At 47.5% G+C, this 25,921-nt stretch overlaps 1 protein-coding gene across 6 annotated transcripts in view; it reads left to right on the plus strand.

The window, feature by feature from the left end:
* The window catches only part of iqck (IQ motif containing K), a 243,894-nt gene that overhangs the window by 74,946 nt on the left and 143,027 nt on the right, over positions 1-25,921 (plus strand). Inside the window, exon 1 of one of the 6 annotated variants that reach the window (XM_086000840.1) lies at positions 2,004-2,557. The exons of the other annotated variants lie outside the window; for them this stretch is intronic. Coding sequence (XP_085856966.1) covers positions 2,525-2,557 — 33 coding nt within the window. The 5' untranslated portion in view covers positions 2,004-2,524. Of the gene's footprint in view, positions 1-2,003; positions 2,558-25,921 lie in introns of those variants that run through there. 6 annotated transcript variants of the gene reach the window in all.

The following is a 25,921-nucleotide window of genomic DNA, read 5'->3' on the forward strand; positions in this document are numbered from 1 at the left end:
TGTGGTGGACCACGGCTTGCATGTCGTCGTGAAGCAGGCGGAGGATGGTGACAAGCCTTTGAGGGCTGCCGAATTTGAGGAGGACACTCCATAATCCCTTACGGTTGACAGTGTTGAAGGCTTTTGTGAGGTCAAAGAAGGCCATGTACAGCAGTTGGTGCTGTTCCCTGCATTTCTCTTGTATTTGATGCGCGGTGAAGATCATGTCCATTGTGCCCCTTAGTGGGTGGAATCCGCATTGTGACTCTGGGAGGAGCTGTTCAGCCACTGGAAGAAGGCGATTGGGGAGGATTCTTGCGATGATTTTCCCTGTGGCAGACAGCAGGGAAACTCCTCTGTAATTACCGCAATCGAACTTGTCACCTTTCTTGAAGATGGTCACGATTACGGCATCTCTGAGATCCCCTGGCATGCTCTCCTCCTTCCAAATAAGAGAAATTAGTTCATGTATTCATGCCAATAGTGCTTCTCCACCATGCTTTAGTGCCTCGGCGGGGATTTCATCTGCTCCTGAGGCCTTGTTGTTCTTCAGTTGTTGGATGGCCTTTTCAACCTCATGCCGGGCTGGGGTTGTGCTGAGGTGGTGGCGGGTAGCATGCTGCGGGATGGAGTTGAGAGACACTCGCGTCGAAGACAGAGTCTCGGTTAAGGAGATCTTCGAAGTGCTCCTTCCAGCGGGCACTGACTGCCTCTCTGTCCTTGATGATTACCTCTCCGTTCTTGGCCCGCAGTTGGGTAGGACCTTGGGTGCTTGGGCTGTAGGCGGTCTTGACTGCGCTAAAGAATCCACGCACGTCGTGGTTGTCAGCTAGCTGCTGGATCTCCTGCGCTTACTCCACCCACCATCTATTCTTTAGGTCGCGAGTTTTTTGTTGAGCCTCGGCCTTCAGGCGTCTGTAGAACTGCTTTCTTGCTCTCAAGTTGTGTTGCTGTTTCCAGATCAGGAATGCCTTGCGCTTGCGGCTTATTAGCTCCTGGATCTCCTGGTCGTTCTTGTCAAACCAATCTTGGTGTTTCCTGGTCGAGCGACCGAGCGTTTCTTCACAGGTGCTGATTATGGAGGCTTTGACTGCAGACCAGGCACTGTGGACACTCTGTGTCTCTGAATCACTGGGAGTCGTCAGGTTGGTTGTGAGGCGCAGACTGAATAGGGCTTTTTTAGCGAGGTCTTTGAGTGCTCCAGCGTTGATTTTCCTGCAGCATTCTTTCTGGATGGAGATGACAGAGCGGATTAGGCGGTGGTCTGTTCAGCAGTCGTCAGCTCCTATCATGGCGCGGGTGATGAGGACGTCCTTGCGATCCCTTGCTCGGACGATGACATAGTCCAGCAGATGCCAGTGCTTGAAGCGAGGGTGTTGCCATGAAGCCTTGTACTTGTCTCTCTGATGGAACAAGGTGTTGGTTATGACAAGGCCATGTTCTAAGCATTTCTTCAGGAGGGTACCGTTGGAGTTGGCTTTCCCTACCCCGTCTCTGCCGATCACACCTCCCCAAAGGTCTGTGTCCTTTCCAACTCTGGCATTGAAGTCGCCAAGGAGGATCAGCTTGTCGCCCGTTGGGACTCGGGACAGGGATTATTCGAGGCTGGAGTAGAATTCCTCTTTGGTCTCGTCTGTGGCTTCCAGTGTTGGAGCGTACGCACTGATGACTGTAGTGCACTGGTTCTGGGCTAGGGTGAACCGAAGAGTCATGAGGCGTTCGTTTATTCCACAAGGGGAGTCTCTGGAATGTCCAACTAGCTAATTTTTTATGCCAAAGCCTACCCCATGGAAGCGGCGTTCTTCTTCAGGTTTGCCTTTCCAGAAGAAGGTGTCATCACCACCATGCTCCTTGAGCTGGCCTTCCCCTGCCCGCCGGGTCTCACTTAGGGCAGCGATGTCTATGTCGAAACGTCTGTGTTCCCGGGCAATGATAGCAGTACGGCGTTCTGGTCTGTCGCTGTTGGGGTTGTCCTTGAGGGTCCTGACGTTACAGGTCCCGAACTTCCATTTTAAAGGGTGGAAGATGCCTGTGCGTGAATTCTTTTATCGTGGGGTGGCCATTGCACTTTCTTGTGATGCAAATAAGTTTGTTCTTTCCTGAAAACATCTTCTCACTTATGTCCATTGCATACTTTTTTTTATCCTGTTCTACTTCACACAATAAATTTGCTTAAAATGCAAGTACCGTTTATTTATCATACCCTCCTCCTATCCAAAAACCTTCCACCTTTTTCGTCAGTTATTTGCATGATTACAAAAGATTTTTTCATCCCTTACTTCTCACGATGCATTGGGAGCAGCAGTGGGAGCAGACAGACCTGTGAGGGAGGAGCGAGGAAATAAAGCCCAAGGCTCGAGGCCCAGACCGAGCTATTGGGAGCAGCAGTGGGAGCGGACCAACCTGTGAGGGAACAGGCGACGGAGGAGCGAAGAAATAAAGCCCGAGGCTCGAGGCCCAGACCGAGCTATTGGGAGCAGCAGCGGGAGTGGACCGATCTGTGAGGGAACAGGCGATTTAAAGCACAACAAAAAAACAAGGAGTGATGTCACAGGAAAGCAGGGGAAGTGATTGGTTGGTCAGTATTTTTCTGTTTTCTTGGGCATTGGTTTAAATTAAGAGCCGGGTGTAATGTATGTACCTTTAAGGGAGAGAACTACTTTTTACAGCTCCTGTATACTGTAGTACCGGCAGTGACCACACCTGTATGTAAACCCTGAGTAGTGATCTGTACAGTTAGTTCTAGAGTAACCCTCATTCACTAAACACCTGTTGTACCGTTTCTCCTGCAGTCTGTGTCTTATTATACACAGACACAACATTGGCGATGAGCAGATTCGAACCTACCTGCAACTCTGCATCACCTCCCAGGGATTCGCTCCCGGAGAACAGTGGAAGGAGGTCGAGTCCAGAAGCACGGGCGTCGACCACGGGCAACCGCCCAGTCATCCAGCGGAGATTTGAGCATCGCAGGGGAGGCTGTCGAGAGCCAGGCTTGGCTTTCCAGTCACGGTGGTCCAGCGAAACGGGCTGGCAACAGGTACTGCGCAGACCCTTCCCGGACAGCGGTGGCTAGAGCCGACCGAGCAGCACAGAAAAAGGCCGAGCAGCGTCGACGGGGAGAGAGAGAGGGCAGAGCGCACAGGGCGCAGCCGGTGTTCAGGACCGAGCGGCGTCAACGGGGAGAGAGATGGGAGAGAGCAGAGCGCAGCCGGTGTTCAAGGGCCGAGCAGCGTCAACGGGGGAGAGAGACGAGAGAGAGCAGAGCGCAGCCGGTGTTCAAGGGCCGAGCAGCGTCAACGGGGGAGAGAGGCACGCAGGAAAACGCGAGGCGCTGCCATTGCCACGAGGACCGCAGAGAGCGGCATTGGCAGCAGCGCAGGAGCAGCGCACGAAACCCACAGGGCATCGCCATTTGCCACGAGGACCGCCGAGAGCGGCGTTGGCAGCAGCGCGGGAGACGCCATTTTAAGTCGCAGCGGGGAAGAAAGGAAAGCGCGGGAGACGCCACTTTAAGCCGCAGTGGGGAAGAAAGGAAAGCGCGGGAGATGCCATTTTAAGCCAGTCTAACCACACCCAAAAATGCCGAAGAGTGGCAGCATCACAGCGTTCGACAATGAAGTCGAAGATTGGACGACATATGTCGAACGCATAGAAGTATACTGCAAGGCGAATGAAGTGCCAGATGACAAGAAAGCGCTGGTATTGTTGAATTCAATGGGTGCAAAAACGTATGGCTTACTACGAAACCTAGTAATCCCGGAGAAGCCAGTAGAAAAGGATTTTGAAAACATCGTGTCAATCCTACAGGACCACTTAAACCCCACACCGCTGCTGATAGCAGAAAGATTTAAGTTTCACAAAAGGAACCAGCATAAAGATGAAAGTAATGCTGAGTATTTAACGGAACTGCGCAAGCTATCGAAACACTGCCAGTTTGGAACGGGACTAGCAGATACTTTAAGGAACAAGTTTGTGTGTGGGCTTCAAAGTGAAGGAACCCAGAAACGGCTTCTATCAGAAAAGGATCTTACGCTGGACAAGGCTTTCAGCATTGCAGTATCACACGAAGCAGCAGCACGGGGCGCTGCAGAAATACAACGGAGACCACAAGAATATGGCACAAATGAAATGTCATACGGAACAGTGAAGTGCTATCGCTGCGGCAGAACAACACACAACCATAATGATTGCTGGTTCAAGGACAAAGTGTGCAGACAGTGTGGAAAAGTAGGACACATAGTAAGAGTCTGCAGGTCGGGAAAGAAAACCAGCAGCAAGAAATCTCCACAGGAGAAGTACAAGAAGGTACATAAGGTGACGGAGAATAGTTCAGATGAACAGAAGAGTGATACAGACTCCGGAAGCAAGGAGCTGGGTTGTCTGAAACTAAATAATGTGATCAAAACGGAGGATCACCAAACTATCTGGGTCACGCTCAAGATAGCAGGAGTTCAAGTGAAAATGGAATTGGACACAGGATCAGCCCTAACAGTCATAAACCGAAAGGGACTACAAGCTGCTATTCTCACATATACCCTTGAGAGATACAAAGATTGTCTTGAAGATGTACACGGGGCAAAAAGTCTACCCCAAAGGAAAAATAAGGGTGAACGTTATATATAACGGCAAGGAAACACAAAAAATGGACCTATATGTATTGCCAGATGGAGGACCACCACTACTAGGACGTGAATGGATCCGGAAGATACAGCTAGATTGGCATTCCATACAAGCACTGACTGTAGATGCCAAGAAGGATGACGACGTCACACCTGGACGACTGTCAAAAATGCTAACTGACACACAAGAAGTGTTCCAGCAGGGACTCGGAACACTAAAAGGCATAACAGCCACGATCAAAATAGAGGAAAATGCAAGCCCAAAGTTTTTTAAGGCCAGACCGGTACCTTATGCGATCCGCCCAGCCGTCGAAGCAGAGCTGGAAGGTTTGGATCGTTCAGGAATACTGTCCAAAGTGGACTGGAGCGAGTGGGCTACACCCATTGTTCCTGTAATGAAGAGGTCGTTGAGTAATACGCCTGGGGAACCAAAGAAGGTTCGCATCTGTGGGGACTTTAAGGTGACAGTGAACCCAGTCCTTCACACTGTACAATATCCGCTTCCGCGGATTGAAGATATTTTCGCCTCGCTCTCTGGAGGGAAACGCTTCACTAAGATTGATCTGGCCCAGGCGCACCTGCAAATGGAGGTAGAAGAAGCCTCGAAACAGTACCTCACGATCAACACTCATAAAGGTCTCTACCAATACAACCGGCTGGTGTTCGAGGTAGCATCAGCTCCGGCTATTTGGCAAAGGGCAATGGAACAAGTCCTGCAAGGAATTCCAGGGACCCAGTGTTATTTGGACGACATCCTGGTCACGGGCGAAAATGACAGTGATCACCTCGCCAACCTGGAGTAGGTGCTCACTAGATTGAAGGAATATGGGCTCCGAGCTAATCGCCACAAATGCGAGTTTTTCCAGAAGCAGATCTCGTATTGTGGCCACGTTATTGATAAAGAGAGGTTACATAAGTCCCCTGAAACGATTGAGGCAGTAGTCAAGGCTCCAGCACCGGAAAATGTGTCACAACTGAGGTTGTTCCTCGGGCTGGTGAACTACTACCATAAGTTCTTGCCGAATTTGTCTACAGTACTACACCCACTGAACACCCTACTGCAAACGGGGGTACCATGGAAGTGGAGTGACGAATGTAAACGAGCTTTCCAGAAGAGCAAAGTATTGATCACATCAAAAGAGGTGTTGGCTCATTTCAACCCAGCACTACCAATTCGGTTGGCGTGTGATGCATCACCCTATGGCATTGGAGCGGTGCTGTCGCACAAATTCCCGGACGGCTCGGAGAGGCCAGTAGCCTTTGCGTCTCGGTCACTAACCTCAGCCGAGCTTAACTACGCCCAGATTGACAGGGAGGCCCTCAGCCTAGTGTGGGGAGTGAAAAGGTTCAATCACTATCTGCACGGGCAGAAGTTCACCTTGCTGACTGACCACCAACCACTTGTCTCCATCTTTAATCCAAAGAACGGCGTTCCGGTGATGACTGCGCAACGGCTACAAAGATGGTCCCTTTTTCTAGGGGCGCACCAATATGAAATCGAGTATAAGGGCACGAAACAGCATGGAAACGCTGATGGGCTATCACGCCTGCCACTGCCTACTGCGGAGGAAGCACCAGCAGTGGATCCTGTCAAAATATTTAATTCGACTATAATTGAATGCTTGCCAGTAACTAACGCTGGTATAGAGAAGGAGACCCGAAATGACCCGACACTGTCTCGGGTATATGATTTGACGGTGAAGGGATGGCCAGCACATGGCGACTCACTGTTGCCAGCATTCTCATCCAGAAGAGAACAGCTGTCAGTATGCCAGGGGACCTTGATGTGTGGATCCCGAGTGGTAATTCCACCCAAGTTAAGGGAGAGAGTGCTCAATGAGCTTCATGAAGGTCATCTGGGAGGGGTGAAAATGAAAAGCCTTGCTAGGGCTTATGTGTGGTGGCCGGGGATCGATCAGCAAATCGAGGACCTGACAAAGAGCTGCTCAGGATGCCAGAAGGTCCAAAATGCACCACCACATGCCCCTCTACATCCATGGGAGCGGCCCTCATCTCCATGGCAATGGGTGCATATTGATTTTGCTGGTCCATTCATGGACTCAATGTTTTTAATAGCCGTGGATGCGGTGATCAAAATGTCCTCCACCACCACGGAGAAAACTATTGCAGTCCTGCGGACCATTTTTGCCAGGAACGGCTTGCCAGAGCAGATTTGCTCTGATAACGGACTACAGTTTGTGTCCGAAGAGTTTCGAAGATTTATGAAAAGGAATGGGGTAAGGCATTACACATCCGCCCCGTATCATCCAGCCACAAATGGATTGGCTGAGAGGTTCGTACAAACCTTTAAAAAAGCAGTAAAGGCCATGTGCGATGACGTCATTCCACTGCAGCATAAGGTGGACAATTTCCTGTTAGCCTACAGAAATGCGACACATGCAGTCACCAACCAGGCCCCGGCCATGATGTTCTTTAACCGAAGGTTGGGATCTTGTCTGGATTTGCTCAGACCAAATGTACGAAGAGATGTTGAGAGTAAGCAATTCCAGCACATCAATGAGAAGCCGACAAGGAGCTTCAATGTAGGGCAACCAGTCTTGGCCCGCGACTACCGAACAGAGAAATGGCAACCCGGAACGATATGCACACGGCAGGGGCCACTAATGTACACAGTGGATGTTGGGGAGAACATTGTGAGACGCCATGCTGACCAGATCCTAGCGTCACAGGAACGAGTCAACCCCATGTCTCGGCCATACGTACCTGGTGAGGAACCCAACGTACAGGTCGCATCTACCTCAGAAACAATAGCATTGGAAGCTGATGAATCAACTGATGACAGGGTGCTAGAATCGCCTCTGCACCAAGAGCGAGACACTCGGGAAAGGCGTTATCCAGAAAGAATCAGGAAGCCTCCCCAAAGACTGAATTTATAAATAGACTATTTTCAGCTAATGTTGCATGTTAAAAGTGTTAATTGTAATTAGTTTGATATTTAATTGTTAAATGAGTGTTATGGTACTGTTAATCTAAAAGAGGAGGAATTGTAATGTATGTACCTTTAAGGGAGAGAACTACTTTTTACAGCTCCTGTATACTGTAGTACCGGCAGTGACCACACCTGTATATAAACCCTGAGTAGTGATCTGTACAGTTAGTTCTAGAGTAACCCTCATTCAGTAAACACCTGTTGTACCATTTCTCCTGCAGTCTGTGTCTTATTATACACAGACACAACACCGGGATTAAAAACTAAACGTTCGAAACTTAAACAATTAATTAATTAAATACATTAGAGATGGTAGGGCAGGCGATGTGTTACCGCTGCAACATGTGGGAGCTGGTGGACACCATTGAGGTCCAAGGCGACCACATTTGCAGTAAGTGTTGGTTGCTTGAGGAACTTCAGCTCTGTGTTGATGAGCTGGAGTCCGAGTTTCAAACACTGCGACACATCAGGGAGGGGGAGAGTTACCTGGACGCTGTTTTCCAGGAGGCAGTCACACCCCTTAAATTAATTAATTCAAATTTGGTCCATGGTCAGGGACAGGGGTGTGTGACTACAAGCGAGGCAGGTACGGGGAACCAGGGGGTAGTGGTGGAGGAGCCTCAGCCCTTGCTCTTGTCCAACAGGTACGAGGTTCTTACTCTCTGTGTGGACGAGAGCAGGGACTGCAGGGAGGATGAGCAAACTGACCACAGCACCGTGGTACAGGGAGCCATTCAAGAGGGGGGAGCAAAAGGAAATGTGGTCGTGGTAGGGGACAGCATAGTTAGGGGGACAGACACTCTTCTCTGCAGCCAAGAATGTGAGTCCCGAAGGCTGTGTTGCCTACCCGGTGCCAGGGTAAAGGACATCTCCTCTGGGCTGGAGAAGAACTTGGAGTGGGAGGGGGAGGATCCAGTTGTCGTGGTCCATGTAGGTACCAACAACATAGGTAGGACAAAGAAAGAGTTTCTGCTGAGAGAGTTTGAGCAGCTAGGGACTAAATTAAAAAGCAGAACCACAAAGGTAATAATCTCTGGATTATTACCTGAGCCACGAGCAAATTGGCATAGGGTCAATAGGATCAGGGAGATGAATGTGTGGTTCAAAGATTGGCGTGGGAGTAGTGGGTTTCGATTCGTGGGGCACTGGCACCAGGACTGGGAAAAGAGAGAGCTGTTCCGTTGGGACGGACTACACCTGAACCATGCTGGGACCAGAGTTCTAGTGAATCGAATAACTAGGGAGGTAGATAGGGCTTTAAACTAAATAAGTAGGGAGAGGGTCCCAGTGGAGAGAAATTTAGAATGCTAAAGAGAAAAAACAAGGAAGCAGTGCAGGAAAGTGATTGGGGTAAGGATAACCAGATTGTGTCAGGAAGGGACAGAGTGTATAAACAAAACAGTGCACTAACAAATAGGGTCCGGGTAAGAAAAAATGGTAATAAGACAAATAGGGCCATAGTACAAAAATTTTTTAAGATGTCTAAAAATGTTAAAAAGACAAATCTAAAGGCACTGTATCTGAATGCACAAAGCATTCGTAATAAGGTAAATGAATTAACAGCGCAAATAGATGTAAACGGATACGATATCATTGCAATTATGGAGACATGGCTGTTGGGTGACCAAGGCTGGGAGCTTAATATCCAAGGATATTCGATATTTAGGAAGGACAGGCAAAAAGGAAAAGTGTTGTGTCTGTCAGTAGTAAGACACAAGACTGCAGGAGAACGGTACAACAGGTGTTTACTCAACATGGCTCACTCTGGAACTGAGTGTACAGATTACTACTCAGTGCTATATACAGGTGTGGTCACTGCCGGTACTACAGTATACATGAGCTGTAAAAGGTAGTTCCCCCCTTAAAGGTATATACATTACAATTCCTCCCCTTTTAGATTAACAGTACCATAACACTCATTTAACAATTAAATATCAAACTAATTACAATTAACACTTTTAACATACAATGTCAGCTGAAAATAGTCCATTTATATATTCAGTCTTTGGGGAGGCTTCCTGATCCTTTCTGGATAGCGCCTTTCCCGAGTGTCTCGCTCTTGGTGCGGAGGCGATTCGGGCACCCTGTCGTCGGTTGGGTCATCCGCTTCCGATGCTACTGTTTCTGGGGTAGATGTGACCTGTACGTCGGGTTCCTCACCAGGTACGTATGGGCGAGGCATGGGGTTGACTTGTTCCTGTGACTCTAGGATCTGGTCAGCATGGCGTCTCACGATGTTCTCCCCAACGTCCACTGTGTACATTAGTGGCCCCTGCCGTGTGCATATCGTTCCTGGCTGCCATTTTTCTGTTTGGTAGTCGCGGGCCAAGACTGGTTGCCCTACATTGAAGCTCCTTGTTGGCTTCTCATGGATGTGCTGGAATTGCTTACTCTCAACATCTCTTCGTACGTTTGGTCTGAGCAAATCCAGGCGAGATCTTAACCTTCGGTTAAAGAACATCATGGCCGGGGCCTGGTTGGTGACTGCATGTGTCGCATTCCGGTAGGCGAACAGGAAATTGTTCACCTTATGCTGCAGCGGAATGTTGTCATTGTACATAGCCTTTATTATCTTCTTAAAGGTTTGTACGAACCTCTCAGCCAATCCATTTGTGGCTGGATGATACGGGGCGGATGTGTAATGCCTTACCCCGTTCCTTTTCATAAACCTCCGGAACTCTTCGGACACAAACTGTGGTCCGTTATCGGAGCAAATCTGTTCTGGCAAGCCGTCCCTGGCAAAAATGGTCCGTAGGACTGCAATAGTTTTCTCCGTGGTGGTGGAGGACATTTTGATCACCTCAGGCCATTTCGAGTGCGCATCCACGGCTATTAAAAACATTGAGTCCATGAATGGACCAGCAAAATCAATATGCACCCATTGCCATGGAGATGAGGGCCACTCCCATGGGTGTAGAGGGGCATGTGGTGGTGTATTTTGGACTTTCTGGCATCCTGAGCAGCTCTTGGTCAGGTCCTCGATCTGTTTATCGATTCCCGGCCACCACACATAAGCCCTGGCAAGGCTTTTCATTTTTACCCCTCCCAGATGACCCTCATGAAGCTCATTGAACACTCTATCCCTTAACTTGTGTGGAATTACCACTCGGGATCTACACATCATGGTCCCCCGGCACACTGACAGCTGTTCTCTTCTTGTCGAGAATGCTGGCAACAGTGAGTCGCCATGTGCTGGCCATCCCTTCACCGTCAAATCATATACCCGAGACAGTGTCGGGTCATTTCGGGTCTCCTTTTCTATACGAGCGTTAGTTACCGGTAGGTATTCAACTATAGTCGAATGAAATATTTTGACAGGATCCACTGCTGGTGCTTCCTCTGCAGTAGGCAGTGGCAGGCGTGATAGCCCATCAGCATTTCCATGCTGTTTCGTGCCCTTATATTCAATCTCATAGTGGTGCGCCCCTAGAAAGAGTGACCATCTTTGTAGTCATTGCGCAGTCATCACCGGAACGCCCTTCTTCAGATTAAAAATGGAGACAAGAGGCTGGTGGTCAGTCAGCAAGGTGAATTTCTGCCTGTGCAGATAGTGATTGAACTTTTTCACTCCCCACACTAGGCTGAGGGCCTCCCTGTCAATCTGGGCGTAGTTACGCTCGGCTGAGGTTAGTGATCGTGACGCAAAGGCTATTGGCCTCTCTGAGCCGTCCGAGAATTTGTGCGACAGCACCGCTCCAATGCCGTAGGGTGACGCATCACATGCCAACCGAATTGGCAATGCTGGGTTGTAATGGGCCAATACCTCTTTCGATGTGATTAGTGTTTTGCTCTTCTGGAAAGCTCGTTTACATTCGTCACTCCACTTCCATGGCACTCCAGTTTGCAGTAGGGTGTTCAGTGGGTGTAGTATTGTAGACAAATTTGGCAAGAACTTATGGTAGTAGTTTACCAGCCCGAGGAACGACCTCAGTCGTGACACGTTTTCTGGTGCTGGAGCCTTGACTACTGCCTCAATCTTTTCTGGGGACTTATGTAACCCCTCTTTATCGATAACGTGGCCACAATACGAGATATGTTTTTTTAAAAACTCGCATTTGTGGCGGTTAGCTCGGAGCCCATATTCCTTCAATCTAGTGAGCACCTGCTCCAGGTTGGCGAGGTGATCACTCATTTTTGCCCGTGACCAGGATGTCGTCCAAATAACACTGGGTCCCTGGGATCCCTTGCAGGACTTGTTCCATTGCCCTTTGCCAAATAGCCGGAGCTGATGCTACCCCGAATACCAGCCGGTTGTATTGGTAGAGACCTTTATGGGTGTTGATTGTGAGGTATTTTTTTGATGCTTCTTCTACCTCCATTTGCAGATACGCCTGGGCCAGATCAATCTTAGTGAAGCCCCCCATTGCGAGATATTTTCCAATCCCAGATTGGAGATTGCAAGGAGAAAATATACAATCAATCTAGAAGTGGATATTGCACGGTGTGAAGGACTTGGTTCACTGTTACCTTAAAGTCCCACAGATGCGAACCTTGCTTGGTTCCCCAGGCATGCTGCTCAACGACTTTTTCATCACAGGACGATGGGTGTAGCCCACTCGCTCCAGTCTACCTTGGACAGTACTCCTGAACGTTCCAAACTCTCCAGCTCTGCTTCGACAGCTGGGCGGATCGTATAAGGTACCGGTCTGGCCTTAAAAAATTTTGGGCTTGCGTTTTCTTCGATTTTAATTGTTGCTGTCATGCCTTTTAGTGTTCTGAGTCCTTGCTGGAACACTTCTTGCACGTCGGTTAGGATCTTTGACAGTCGCCCAGGTGTGACGTCGTCATCCTTTTTGGCAGCCACAGTCAGTGCTTGTATGGAATGCCAATCCAGCTGTATTTTCCGGATCCATTCACGTCCCAGTAATGGTGGTCCTCCATCTTGCAATACATACAGGCCTAGTTTTGGTGTTTCCTTACCGTTATATATAACGGTCACCCTTATTTTTCCTTTGGGGTAGACTTTTTGCCCCGTGTACGTCTTCAAAATAATTTTTGTGTCTCTCAAGGGTATGTGTGAGAATAGCCGCTCGTAGTCCCTTCGGTTTATGACTGTTAGGGCTGATCCTGTGTCCAATTCCATTTTTACCTGGACTCCTGCTATCTTGAGAGTGACCCAAATGGTTCGGTGATCCTCCGTTTTGATCACATTATGTAGTTTCAGACAACTCAGCTCCCTGTTTTCGGAGTCGGTATCACTCTTTTGTTTGTCTGAACTATTCTCCGTCACCTTATGTACCTTCTTGTACTTTTCTTTTGGAGATTTCTTATTGCTGGTTTTCTTTCCCGACCTGCAGACTCGTGCTATGTGTCCTACTTTTCCACACTGTCTGCACACTTTGTCTTTGAACCAGCAATCATTGTGGTCGTGTGTTGTTCTGCTGCAGCGATAGCACTTCTCTGTTCTGTATGACATTTCATTTGTGCCATATTCTTGCGGTCTCTGTTGTATCTCTGCAGCGCCCCGTGCTGCTGCTTCATATGATACCGCAATGCTGAAAGCCTTGTCCAGCGTAATGTCCTTTTCAGATAAAAGACGTTTCTGGGTTCCTTCACTTTGAAGCCCACACACAAACTTGTCCCTTAAGGTATCTGCCAGTCCCGTTACAAACTGGCAGTGTTTCGATAGTTTGCGCAGTTCTGTTAAATATTCAGCATTGCTTTCATCCTTATGCTGGTTCCGTTTGTGAAACTTGAATCTTTCTGCTATCAGCAGCGGTGTGGGGTTTAAATGTTCTTGTAGTATCGTCACTATGTCTCCAAAACTCTTTTCCACTGGCTTCGCTGGGTTTACTAGATTTCGTAATAAGCCAAACGTCTTTGCACCCATTAAATTTAACAATACCGGCGCTTTCTTGTCATCTGACACCTCATTTGCCTTGCAGTATACCTCTATTCGTTCGACATATGTAGTCCAATCTTCGACTTCATTGTCAAATGCGGTGATACTGCCACTCTTCGGCATTTTGGGTGTGGCTTAAAATGGCGTCTCCCGCGCTTTCCTTCCTCCCCCACTGCTGCCAACGCCGCTCTTGGTGGTCCTCGTGGCAATGGCGGCGCCCTGTAGTTTTCGCGCGCTTCCCCTGTGCTGCTGCCAACGCCGCTCTCGGTGGTCCTCGTGGCAATGGCGGCGCCTCGCGGGTTTCTGCGCATCTCTCTCCCTCTCCTCGACGCTGCTCGGCCCCTGAACACCAGCTGTGCCCTGTGCGCTCTGCCCTCTCTCTCTCTCTCCCGTCGACGGTGCTTGGCCCTTTGCTGTGCCGCTTGGTCAGGCTCTAGCCCGCCGCTGTCCAGGAAGGGTCTGCGCACTACCTGTTGCCAGCCCGTTTCGTTGGACCACTGCGACTGGAAAGCCAAGCCTGGCTCTCAACAGCCTCCCCCGCAATTCTTGAGTCTCTGCTGGATGACTGGGCGGTTGCCCGTGGTCGACGCCCGTGTCTCTGGCCTTGACCTCCAATCTACTGGTCTCCAGGAACGAATCCCTGGGAGATGATGCAGAGTTGCAGGTAGGATCGAATTTGCCTCGTCGCCAATGTTGTGTCTGTCAGTAGTAAGACACAAGACTGCAGGAGAACGGTACAACAGGTGTTTACTCAACGTGGCTCACTCTGGAACTGACTGTACAGATTACTATTCAGTGGTATATACAGGTGTGGTCGCTGCTGGTACTACAGTATACATGAGCTGTAAAAAGTAGTTCCCCCCTTAAAGGTATATACATTACAAAAAGGAGGTGGGGTGGCATTGTTAGTAAAACATGAAATCAGGGCAATAGTGAGAAAGGATATTGGCTCAGAAAATCAAGATGTCGAATCAGTCTGGGTGGAGCTAAGAAGCACCAAGGGGCAGAAAACATTGGTGGGAGTTGTTAAGTCTGTGTGTTGTAGTTATTGTTAATAAGAATCACTGCACACAGACCACAAGAATAAATTCAACAGGTCTTTACTAGTCGAAGGTCAGGCTGAACTGCCCAATAAATCATTACACAGCACTTATATACCGGTGTGGTCACCACCGGTATTACAGTATACAGCAGCCAAGATAAAGTAGTGCATCTCTTAAAATAGTTCTCTTAAAGGTGGAACGGTTACATACACCACAATCCTCCCTTTTTAGCTTAACAGTATATATTCCCCATTTAACATAACATAATAACATATATACACAACTTCATGTAAAAACAGTTCACAGATTCAGCCTCTGAGGAGGCCTCCTGATCCGAGACGGATAACCCCTTTCAGGGGTCTCTGGTTCTCGTTGCTGGGGTGACTCATCTAGTTGATCCCCTATGGATAGGACATCATCATCAGGTATATTCACTTCTGAGGTAGATGCTTCAGGTTCACTAACTTCCTCCACGGTTGTCTCTGTCGTAAGCATGGGCTCGACCCTTGTTCTCGATCCCACCAGTTGGTCAGCATGACGTCGCATTACATTTTCACCAACATCTACCGTGTACATCAGGGGTCCTTGTCTGGCCCGAATTGTTCCAGATTGCCATTTCTCGTTTTTATAGTCCCTGGCTAACACCGGTTGTCCTATTTCAAAACTCCGAGTGGGCTTGTTATTGATATGCTGGAACTGTTTGTTTTCGACTTCCCTCCGCACATTTGGTTTTAACAAGTCCAACCTGGACTGCAACCTCCTGTTATAGAACATCATGGCAGGACTTTGGTTTGTTGTTGCATGGGTGGCGTTTCGATATGCCAGTAGGAAATTGTCCACCTTGTGTTGCAGTGGAATCTGATCTTCGCTCATGGCCTTTATTGCCTTTTTGAACGTCTGTACAAACCTCTCGGCCAGCCCATTCGTAGCTGGATGATATGGGGCAGAGGTATAATGTTTCACCCCATTCTTCTTCAGGAATTTCTGGAATTCCTCTGACACGAACTGCGGTCCGTTGTCTGAACATATTTGCTCTGGCAATCCATTTCTTGCAAATATCTTTCTTAGCACTGTGATCATCTTCTCCGAGGTAGTGGTAGTCATTTTAATCACTTCTGGCCATTTAGAATGTGCGTCCACCGCAATTAAAAACATGGAGTCCATGAATGGACCAGCAAAGTCAATATGTATGCGTTGCCATGGGGTTGAAGGCCATTCCCATGGATGCAGCGGTGCAATTGGAGGTGCATTTTGGACTTTTTGGCACCCTGAGCAGCTTTTCGTCAGATCCTCTATCTGTTGGTCGATACCCGGCCACCACACATAAGCCCTAGCAAGGCTTTTCATCTTGACTCCCCCCAGATGACCTTCATGTAGTTCTTTTAGAACTCTCTCTCTTAACTTAGGAGGGATAATCACCCTTGTTCCATACATCAATGTTCCCTGACAGATGGACAGCTGTTCTCGTCTTGCTGAGAATGCCGGTAACAGTGGATCACCATGGGCTGGCCATCCCTTTACTGTCAATTCGTAGACCCGGGACAGTGTCGGGTCATTCCTAGTCTCCCTTTCAATATTTGCATTGGTGACAGGTAAACATTCGATGATGGTCGAGTGAAATAACTCCACCGGGTCAACCGTCGGTGCCTCCTCCTCAGTAGGTAGTGGCAGGCGCGACAGCCCATCAGCATTATCATGCTGCTTTGTACCTTTGAATTCTATCTGATATTGATGTGCCCCTAGGAAAAGGGACCATCTCTGGAGCCTCTGTGCTGTCATCACCGAAACACCCTTCTTAGGGTTAAAAATGGATACCAACGGCTGGTGGTCTGTCAGCAGTGTAAACTTCTGGCCCTGCAGGTAATGATTAAACTTCTTTACTCCCCACACAAGGCTGAGAGCCTCCCTGTCTACCTGAGCATAGTTGCGCTCAGCGGAGGTCAATGATCTGGATGCAAATGCGACTGGCCTTTCCAAGCCATTTGGCAACTTGTGTGAGAGCACTGCTCTAATACTATAAGGAGAAGCATCACAAGCTAAACGAATAGGTAGCATTGGGTTGAAGTGAGCCAACACTTCCTCTGAGGTGATCAATGCCTTGCTTTTGCAAAAGGCCTTCTTACGGTCCTCGCTCCACTTCCATGGTACTTCTTTCTGCAAAAGAGCGTTCAGCGGGTGCAGCACCGTGGATAGATTTGGCAGAAACTTATGGTAATAGTTAATCAACCCTAGGAACGACCTCAACTGGGATACATTTTCCGGAGCGGGAGCCTTCACAACAGCTTCGATCTTGTCAGGTGACTTGTGCAGCCCCTCCTGGTCAATGACATGACCACAGTACGAGATCCGTTTCTGAAAGAACTCACATTTCTGGCGATTAACTCGAAGTCCATATTCCTTCAATCTGGTGAGCACCAGTTTCAAATTTGCAAGGTGTTCCTCATCGTCATCTCCTGTAATCAGGATATCGTCCAAGTAACATTGAGTGCTTGGAATTCCCTGTAATACCTGCTCCATGGCCCTCTGCCAAATTGCTGGAGCCGAAGCCACTCCAAAAACCAGTCTATTATATCGATACAAGCCTCTGTGCGTGTTGATTGTGAGATACTGGCGCGACTCTTCCTCAACTTCCATCTGTAAGTACGCTTGCGCCAGGTCTATCTTGGTGAAGTGTTTCCCGCCAGACAATGAAGCAAAGATATCCTCAATCCGCGGAAGCGGATATTGCACCGTGTGAAGCACCGGATTAACCGTGATCTTGAAGTCTCCACAGATGCGGACCTTCCCCGGTTCCCCTGGCTTGTTACTCGATGAACGCTTCATGACGGGAACAATGGGCGTGGCCCACTCACTCCAGTCCACCTTAGACAGTACTCCTGAACGTTCTAGCCCTTCCAGCTCAGCTTCCACAGCAGGTCGTATCGCATAAGGTACCGGTCTGGCTTTGAAAAATTTTGGGTTTGCATGTTCTGCAATCTTGATTTTTGCCGTAATTCCTCTCAGTGTTCCCAGTCCCTGTTGGAACACCTCTTTAGCCTCATCCAATATTCTGGACAATCGTTCAGGTTTGACATCTTTTTTTTCCGGAATCTACCGTTATTGCTTTTAGGGAGTGCCAGTCCATATTTATTTTCCTGATCCACTCCCATCCCAGAAGTGGTGGACCTCCCTCAGGTAGTACATATAAGTCCATTCCTTGGTGTTCTTTGCCCTTGTGTACCACCTTGACTTTTATCTTTCCGATGGGGTATACTCTTTGCCCCATGTATGTCTGCAATACTATCTCCGTATCCCGTAGGGGAATATGTGTGAATAACCTTTTGTAATCTTGCTTATTCATGACCGTCAACGCCGATCCGGTGTCCAATTCCATCTTCACTTGGACTCCTGCTATCTGAAGTGTGACCCAGATAGTTTGTAGGTCAGCTTCCTTACTCACATTGTGAATTCTCAGACTACCCAGTTCCTTGCTGTTGGAGTCTGAATCCGAATTCTGTTCATCCGAACTCTTCTCAGCCACCTTATGTACCTTTCTGCACTTTTCCTGCGGTGACTTTTTGTTGCTGGTCTTCTTTCCTGACCGGCATACTTTAGCTATGTGACCAAGCTTGCCACATTTTCTACATTCCTGATTTTTAAACCAGCATTGGTTCTGATCGTGTGTTGTCTTTCCACAACGATAACATTTCGCTGTACCCAAAGCCATTTGATCTACGCTGAGTACCGCTGCCTTCAGCTGCATTTCCGCAGTGCCTCTCGCTGCGGCTTCGTGCGATGCTGCAATAGTGACAGCCTTATCAAGTGTAAGATCATTCTCTTCAAGCAGCCGCTTTTGTGTTCCTTCTTTCGACAATCCACACACGAATTTGTCTCTCAGTGCCTCTGTCAGTCTTTCCCCAAACTGACAGTATTTCGCTAGCTTACGCAGTTCAATTAAATACTCCGCGTTGCTTTCCTCTTTCAGTTGCGTTCTCGCATAAAATTTAAATCGTTCCGCTAACATCAGCGGTGTGAGGTTCAAATGATTTCTCAGGACAGCAACAATATTAGCGAAAGTCTGATCCGCCGGTTTAGCTGGTGATAGAAGATGCTTCAATAGCCCGTATGTCTTCGCACCCATTGAGTTTAGTAAGGTTAGTGCTTTATCTTCATCTGATATTTTATTTGCCTTACAATAAATCTCTATGCGTTCTACATACGTGGCCCAATCTTCAACATCGGCATCGAAATCATTGCTGTTACCACGCTTAGGCATCCTCGCAATCTTCTTGAGAAACAAAAAGAAATTTTTCTTTTATTTTTTTTCAAAATGGCGGTTTCCCGCGCTTGTCTTCTTCCCCCGCCTACGAAAATGGCGGCTTCCCGCGTTTGCCTTTCTCCCCCGCTGGCTGTAATGGCGATTGCCGTATTGCTGCGTTCGCCCTCCCCAGCGGTTCTCAAATCGTGCCTCCCAGCCCCTCTTGCAGTCCAGTCCTTTCCCCCGGCTGCGGCTGAGTTCTCCGCGGTTTTTAAAAAAAATTATTTAAATTTTCTCCCGCGCCTCGCGGCCTCGGTAGCTGCCCGGCCTTTTTCCCCGGTCGCGGTCGAGCTCTCTCTCGACGCTGTTGCGTCTCCCAGCCCGCTTGCAGCCCGGTCTTTTACACCGGCTGAGTTTGCATTCACCGCGGCTCCCGTGCCTTACGCTGCCCCAGTCTCAGCGCCTCTGGCCCCGACTTCTGTCCGGCTCTTTTCCCCGGCCGTGGTCGAGTTCTCCGCCCTTATATCCTCCGTTTTTCCCTCCCCTACTTCACAGCCAACGTGGCCGACTTGCTGCTCGTCGCTGATCGGCTTACCCACCACCGTGGTAGAAGGGATGATCACTACCTGTTGCTGATGGAAGGCTTCGTGTCAGGATTCTTCCTTGCTCTTCAGACCCGAGTCTTTTCTCAGCAGGATGATGAGGGCGGATGCCCCTTCTCGACGCCCGTTAAACTGCCTTGGATATATCTCTGCCGCAGGGTAAGATCGTCCTCGTCGCCACTGTTAAGTCTGTGTGTTCTAGTTATTGTTAATAAGAATCACTGCACACAGACCACAAGAATAAATTCAACAGGCCTTTACTAGTCGAAGGTCAGGCTGAACTGCCCAATAAATCATTACACAGCACTTATATACCGGTGTGGTCACCACCGGTATTACAATATACAGCAGCCAAGATAAAGTAGTGCATCTCTTAAAATAGTTCTCTTAAAGGTGGAACGGTTACATACACCACAGGAGTTGTCTATAGGCTCCAAACAGTAGTGGTAATGTAGGGGATGGCATCAAACAGGAAATTCGAGATGCATGTAACAAGGGTACTGCAGTAATCATGGGAGACTTTAATCTACATATAGACTGGCCAAACCAAATTAGCGATAATAATGTGGAGGATGAATTCCTGGAGTGTGTACGAGATGTTTTTTTAGACCAGCATGTTGAGGAGCCAACTAGGGAACAGGCTATCCTAGCTTGGGTATTGTGCAATGAGAAGGGGTTAATTAATAATCTTGTTGTGCGGAGTCCTTTTAGGGAAGAGTGACCATAACATGATAGAATTCTTCATTAAGATGGAAAGTGAAGAAGTCCAATCCAAAACTAGGGTCCTAAATCTAAACAAAGGAAACTACGATGGTATGAGGAGTGAGTTGGCTATGATAGATTGGGGCGCTTCATTAAAAGGCATGACGGTGGCTAGGCAATGGCTAACATTTAAGGAACGAATGCATGAATTGCAACAGTTATACATTCCTTTCTGGCGCAAAATCCGAAAAGGAAAAGCAGGCCAACCATGGCTAACAAAAGAAATTAAGGATAATATTAGATCCAAAGAGGAGTCATATAAAGTTGCCAGAAAAAGTAGCAAACCTGAGGATTGGGAGCAGTTTAGAGTTCAGCAAAAAAGGACCAAGAGATTGATTAAGAGGGGAAAAATAGAGTATGAGAGTAAACTTGCAAGGAACATAAAAGTGGACTATAAAAGCTTCTACAAGTATGTAGAAAGTAAAAGATTAGTGAAGACAAATGTAGGTCCTTTACAGTCAGAAACGGGAGATTTTATAATGGGGAACAAGGAAATGACAGAACAATTAAACAAATACTTTGGTTCTGTCTTCACGGAAGAGGACACAAATAACTTCCCAGAAATGCGAGAGAACCAAGGGTCTACTGAGAAGGAGGAATTAAAGGAAATTAGTATTAGTAAAAAAATAGTGCTGGTGAAATTAATGGGACTGAAAGCTGGTAGATCCCCAGGGCCTGATAATCTGCATCCCAGAGTACTAAAAGAGGTTGCCATGGAAATAGTGGATGCATTGGTTGTCATCTTCCAAAATTCTATAGATTATGGAACAGTTCCGGCAGATTGGAGGGTGGTACATGTAACCCCACTATTTAAAAAAGGAGGGCGAGAGAAAAACGGGAACTACAGACCTGTTAGCCTAACATCAGTAGTAGGGAAAATGCTAGAGGATGTGATAACAGGACACTTAGAAAATATCAACGGGATTAGACAAAGTCAACATGAATTTATGAAAGGGAAATCGTGTTTGACAAACCTACTGGAGTTTTTTGAGGATGTAACTGGTAGAATAGATAAGAGAGAACCAGTGGATGTAGTGTATTTGGATTTTCAGAAGGCCTTTGATAAAGTTCCACATAAGAGGTTAGTGTACAAAATTAAAGCACATGGGATTGGAGGTAATATACTGGCATGGATTGAAAATTGGTTAACAGACAGGAAACAGAGAGTAGGAGTAAATGGGTCTTTTTCGGGGTGACAGGTGGTGACTAGTCGGGTGCTGCAGGGATCAGTGCTTGGGCCCCAGCTATTCACAATATATATCAATGATGATTTGGATGAGGGAACCAAATGTAATATTTCCAAGTTTGCTGATGACACAAAACTAGTTGGGATTGTGAGTTGTGAGGAGGATGCAAAGAGGCTTCAAGGTGATTTAGACAAGTTGAGTGAGTGGGCAAATACTTCGCAGATGCAGTATAACGTGGATAAATGTGAAGTTATCAACTTCGGTAGGAAAAACAGAAAGTTAGAGTATTATTTAAATAGTGACAGATTGGGAAATGCTGATGTACAAAAGGACCTGGGTGTCTTTGTACACCAGTCACTGAAAGCAAACATGCAGTTAGGAAGGCAAATGGTATGTTGGCCTTCATTGCAAGAGGATTTGAGTACAGAAGCAAGGATGTCTTACTACAGTTGTACAGGGCCTTGGTGAGACCACACCTGGAGTACTGTGTGCAGTTTTGGTCTCCTTACCTAAGAAAGGATATACTTGCCATTAGAGGGAGGGCAGCGAAGGTTCACCAGACTGATTCCTGAGATGGCAGGACTGTCGTATGAGGAGAGATTGGGTTGACTAGGCCTATATTCACTAGAGTTTAGAAGAATGAGAGGGGATCTCATTGAAACGTATGAAATTCTGACAGAGCTAGACAGACTGGATGCAGGGAGGATGTTTCCCCTGGCTGGGGGATCTAGAACGAGGGGTCACAGTCTCAGGATACGGGGTAGGACATTTAGGACTGAGATGAGGAGAAATTTCTTCACTCAGAGGGTGATGAACCTGTGGAATTCTCTACCACAGAAGGCTGTGGAGACCAAGTCACTGAATATATTTAAGAAGGAGATAGAAAGATTTCTAGACACAAAGAGCAGAAATATGGTATTGAGATAGAGGATCAGCCATGATCATATTGAATGGCGGAGCAGGCTCGAAGGGCCGAATGGCCTACTCCTGCTCCTATTTTTCTATGTTTCTATTTGTAGTTCTTACTGAAGCTGCTGTTGGCATAGTGTTACTACTTGGATTTCTAACCAACCATCAAATCACCAGATACCAGCACCTCGGAATAGGTGGTCTGAATGGCTCAGCATCAAAGCACCTGATAAATCTTCCCCTCTGGCCCTAGTTGAACACAAATAAAATCATATTTCAAACAACTATAAACTCATAAGGATTGAATTTCCTTGGGGGTTCTCTGATTCGTCTGCTGCAACTTCGGCAGAAGATCCACTGAGATCCCAAAGAAACAGCATCTACGCATTTCTCCCCGGTTACTACCAATCTTGCGTCGAAGTTACGGCATGATCGGAGAGCTCCCACAGCAATTCAACCCCATAATTTTTATTTTGTAGTTTAAGTACAAAATGTTGGCAAAATGATGGGAGGTGAGGCCATTTTGTAAATTTTCTGCCTAGTCATGTGATGAGGGTTGTATTGTGTTATATTTGAGCATCTCACCTTATTCCACCCCTCTCATCTCATTTAAAATTCTCGTTCTCTACTGCCCACCCAAGTACCATAAAAAATTTATTACAGAGATATCTTCGCTGCTTTCCTGACTCGGCCTCTGCACCGATCAACTTCTCATCCTCGGTGATTTCAACCTCCATCTCAATTCATCATGCTCTCTCTCCTCTGAATTCACTAGCCTCCTATCCTCCCTTAATCTCTCCCTCCATGTAAACTCCCCAACCCATATTCACGGCTGCCCCCTTGACCTTGCCATCTCTCGTGGCCTTGCTACTCCCATCGTATCAATTGCAGATAAGGCCATCTCTGACCACTTCCTTGTATCGCTCTCCACATCTCCCTTCCATTCCCCCCCTCCCCCAACAACTCTACTTCCTTCTGTGTCCATCCCTGGAAAAAAAACTCTCCCATCTCTTTTACAACTGCACTTATGAAATCCTAACTGTCCGGCCTTTGGCTCTCCATTCACCATGACATTTCTGCAGCTACCGATCTGCTCAACCACACCCTCACCACCACCTTTGATGCCCTAGTCGCTATAAAAACTGGTGCGGCCCTCACCTTTGCTCCCTTAAGTCCAAGGGATGCAGACTTGAATGAATATGGCGAACAACTGGTTTAGCCATTCACCGCCTGATCTGACTGGACTCCATAAAGCATTATCGGGTCCTGCTCTCGTCTGCCAAAATTGCTCACTATTCCAGAATCATTCTGGAATGCAAAGATAAACCCTGGCTCCTATTCTCCACTGCTAACCGTTTTCTTAAACCCCTCTCCCCTGTCTCCTCCACCCTTACCTCCGACAACAAATGTGAGGAGCTCATGGACTTCTTTGTCTCTAAGATTGAGACTATCCGTTCAGCTGCCTCTGCCACATCCCTTCCTTCCCCTAGCTCACCGGGCTAAACTTGCTGTAAGGTTCCCCCCCTGCCCTAGCCCTGAACTCACATCTTTCTCCAGTTTCTCTCTGATTTCCCCTCATGACCTCTCCGTGCTCATCTTGTCCATGAGACCCACTTCCTGCTCCCTTGACCCTATTCCCACCAAACTGCTGACCACCCAACTTCCTTTTCTGGCTCCTGTGTTAGCTGACATTGTTAATGTTTCTCTATACTCAGGTGCTGTCCCCCTCTCCCTCAACTGTGCCGTCATCACCCCTCTCCTCAAAAAACCAACCCTTGACCCCTCCGTCTTTGCAAACTACCACCCCATCTCCAACCTCCCTTTCCTCTCCAAAGTCCTTGAATGTGTTGTCGCCTCCCAAATCTGTACCCATCTTTCCCGCAACTCTATGTTTGAATCCCTCCAATCAGGTTTCCGCCCCTGACTTGACTATTGCATCGCACTCTTGGCTGGTCTCCCACATTCTATCCTACGTAAACTTGAGGTGATCCAAAACTCGGCTGCCCGTGTCCTAACTCTCGCCAAGTCCCGTTCACCCATCACCCCTGTGCTCGCTGACCTACATTGGCTCCCGGTTAAGCAACGCCTCGATTTCAAAATTCTCATCCTTGTTTTCAAATCCCTCCATGGCCTCGCCCCTCCCTATCTCTGTAATCTCCTTCAGCCCCACAACCCCACGAGATATCTGCGCTCCTCTAATTCTGCCCTCTTGAGCATCCCTGATTATAATCGCTCAACCATTGGTGGCCGTGCCTTCTGTTGCCTAGGCCCTAAGCTCTGGAATTCCCTGCCTAAACCTGTCCGCCTCTCTATCTCCTTTAAGATGATCTTTAAAACCTACCTCTTTGACCAAGCTTTTGGTCACCTGCCCTAATTTCTCCTTATGTGGCTTGGTGTCAAATTTATTGTCTCATAATATTCCTGTGAAGCGCCTTGGGATGTTTTGCTACGTTAAAGGTGCTATATAAATACAAGTTGTTGTTGTTCCATACAAAGGGTGAAAACTAAACTCTCAGTGCATCACACGATGCATCACTTATTAGTTTGCCAATCAGAGCTGAAACTCCCCACTAACCAAGCCCAGGTAAAATGTATAATTGCAACTGAAGCAGAACTTCAGCCCAGGCCCTAATGGCTATTCCAAGGAAAATGTCTTGCACACATTTCTAATCTTTTAAATGAGGGGTTTTAATGCAATAGGTATAGATAATGGCCCAGAAATTCGGGTCTCCACGGGTGAGTACGCACGGGGTACTCACCCGTAGGCCCGATGGAAGTGCCGGTTTCCTGCATGCACTGTTCATGCACGGGAAACCGGCACTTCCGTTCCTCTGAAAGCAGGGGTTCAGAGGTCGAACGCGTGCGCGGGAGAGGCTGCGCGTGCGCATCAAACTTAGATTTTTTTTACAGGTTTTTCCATGAGGGTAAGTCTGCAGAATTTACACATATAAAAAGCAGGCGTAAGGCCTGCTTTTTACAAGGTAAGTGGTGAATTAATTAAAATTAAAACATTTTTTCCACAGGTTTATTATTTTTAAATACTTTAAAGCAAGGTAAGTTTATTTTTAGCCCTGTTAGAATATAAAATTATTTTCTTCAAAAATTTAAATTATTGTTTAAAATAGTTATTTCATGTAATTTATAGTTTATTTAAAAAATGTGATTTAAAAAAAAATTATTTGAAGGTTTAGTGCTATTTTGGGGCCGTAGTATTTATAAGTCTTGACAGCACTTCCTGTCAAGACTAATGAATGGAGCATTCCCTGCTCCGATTGGCTGCCCATGGCCCACGTGATCCCAGGGGATGCATCGAACTAACTGCGCCCCTGGGATACGCAAGCACTGCGTGCCGGCAGCTGGACCAGGCCCCGGATTGGAATTCCACGGGGCCCTACAGCTCAAAGGCCGGCGCGCAAGGTAAGTGCAGGTCGGGGGCTTGCACCCGCGGGAAGCCCCCGACCCGAATTTCTGGGCCAATAAAAGTTGAATTGTGAAGGTCAAGAGGTAGTGGTAAATGTATACAAAACCTTAGTAAGACTACCATTTTGTGGAGTTTTGAACTCCACAGGAAGGCTGTTGAGAAAATAGAGAGGTTACAACAAAATTCACTAGGATACTGCCTGAAATTAATAAATACTTATATAAAGAAAGACTTAATTATAGAATTGGGGCCATTTTCGTTAGAACAGATGAAATTACTGAGTGATTTGCTAGAAGGTTAAAATTATGAAGGGTTTGGTTTGAGTATCTAAGAAACAGACTGTGGGGGAAAAATTCGGTTGCTTTGT

The sequence above is a fragment of the Somniosus microcephalus genome, chromosome 11, assembly GCF_052327205.1.
Source record: "Somniosus microcephalus isolate GS21.2 chromosome 11, FLI_Smic_1.0, whole genome shotgun sequence".
Classification (NCBI taxonomy): Eukaryota; Metazoa; Chordata; class Chondrichthyes; order Squaliformes; family Somniosidae; genus Somniosus; species Somniosus microcephalus.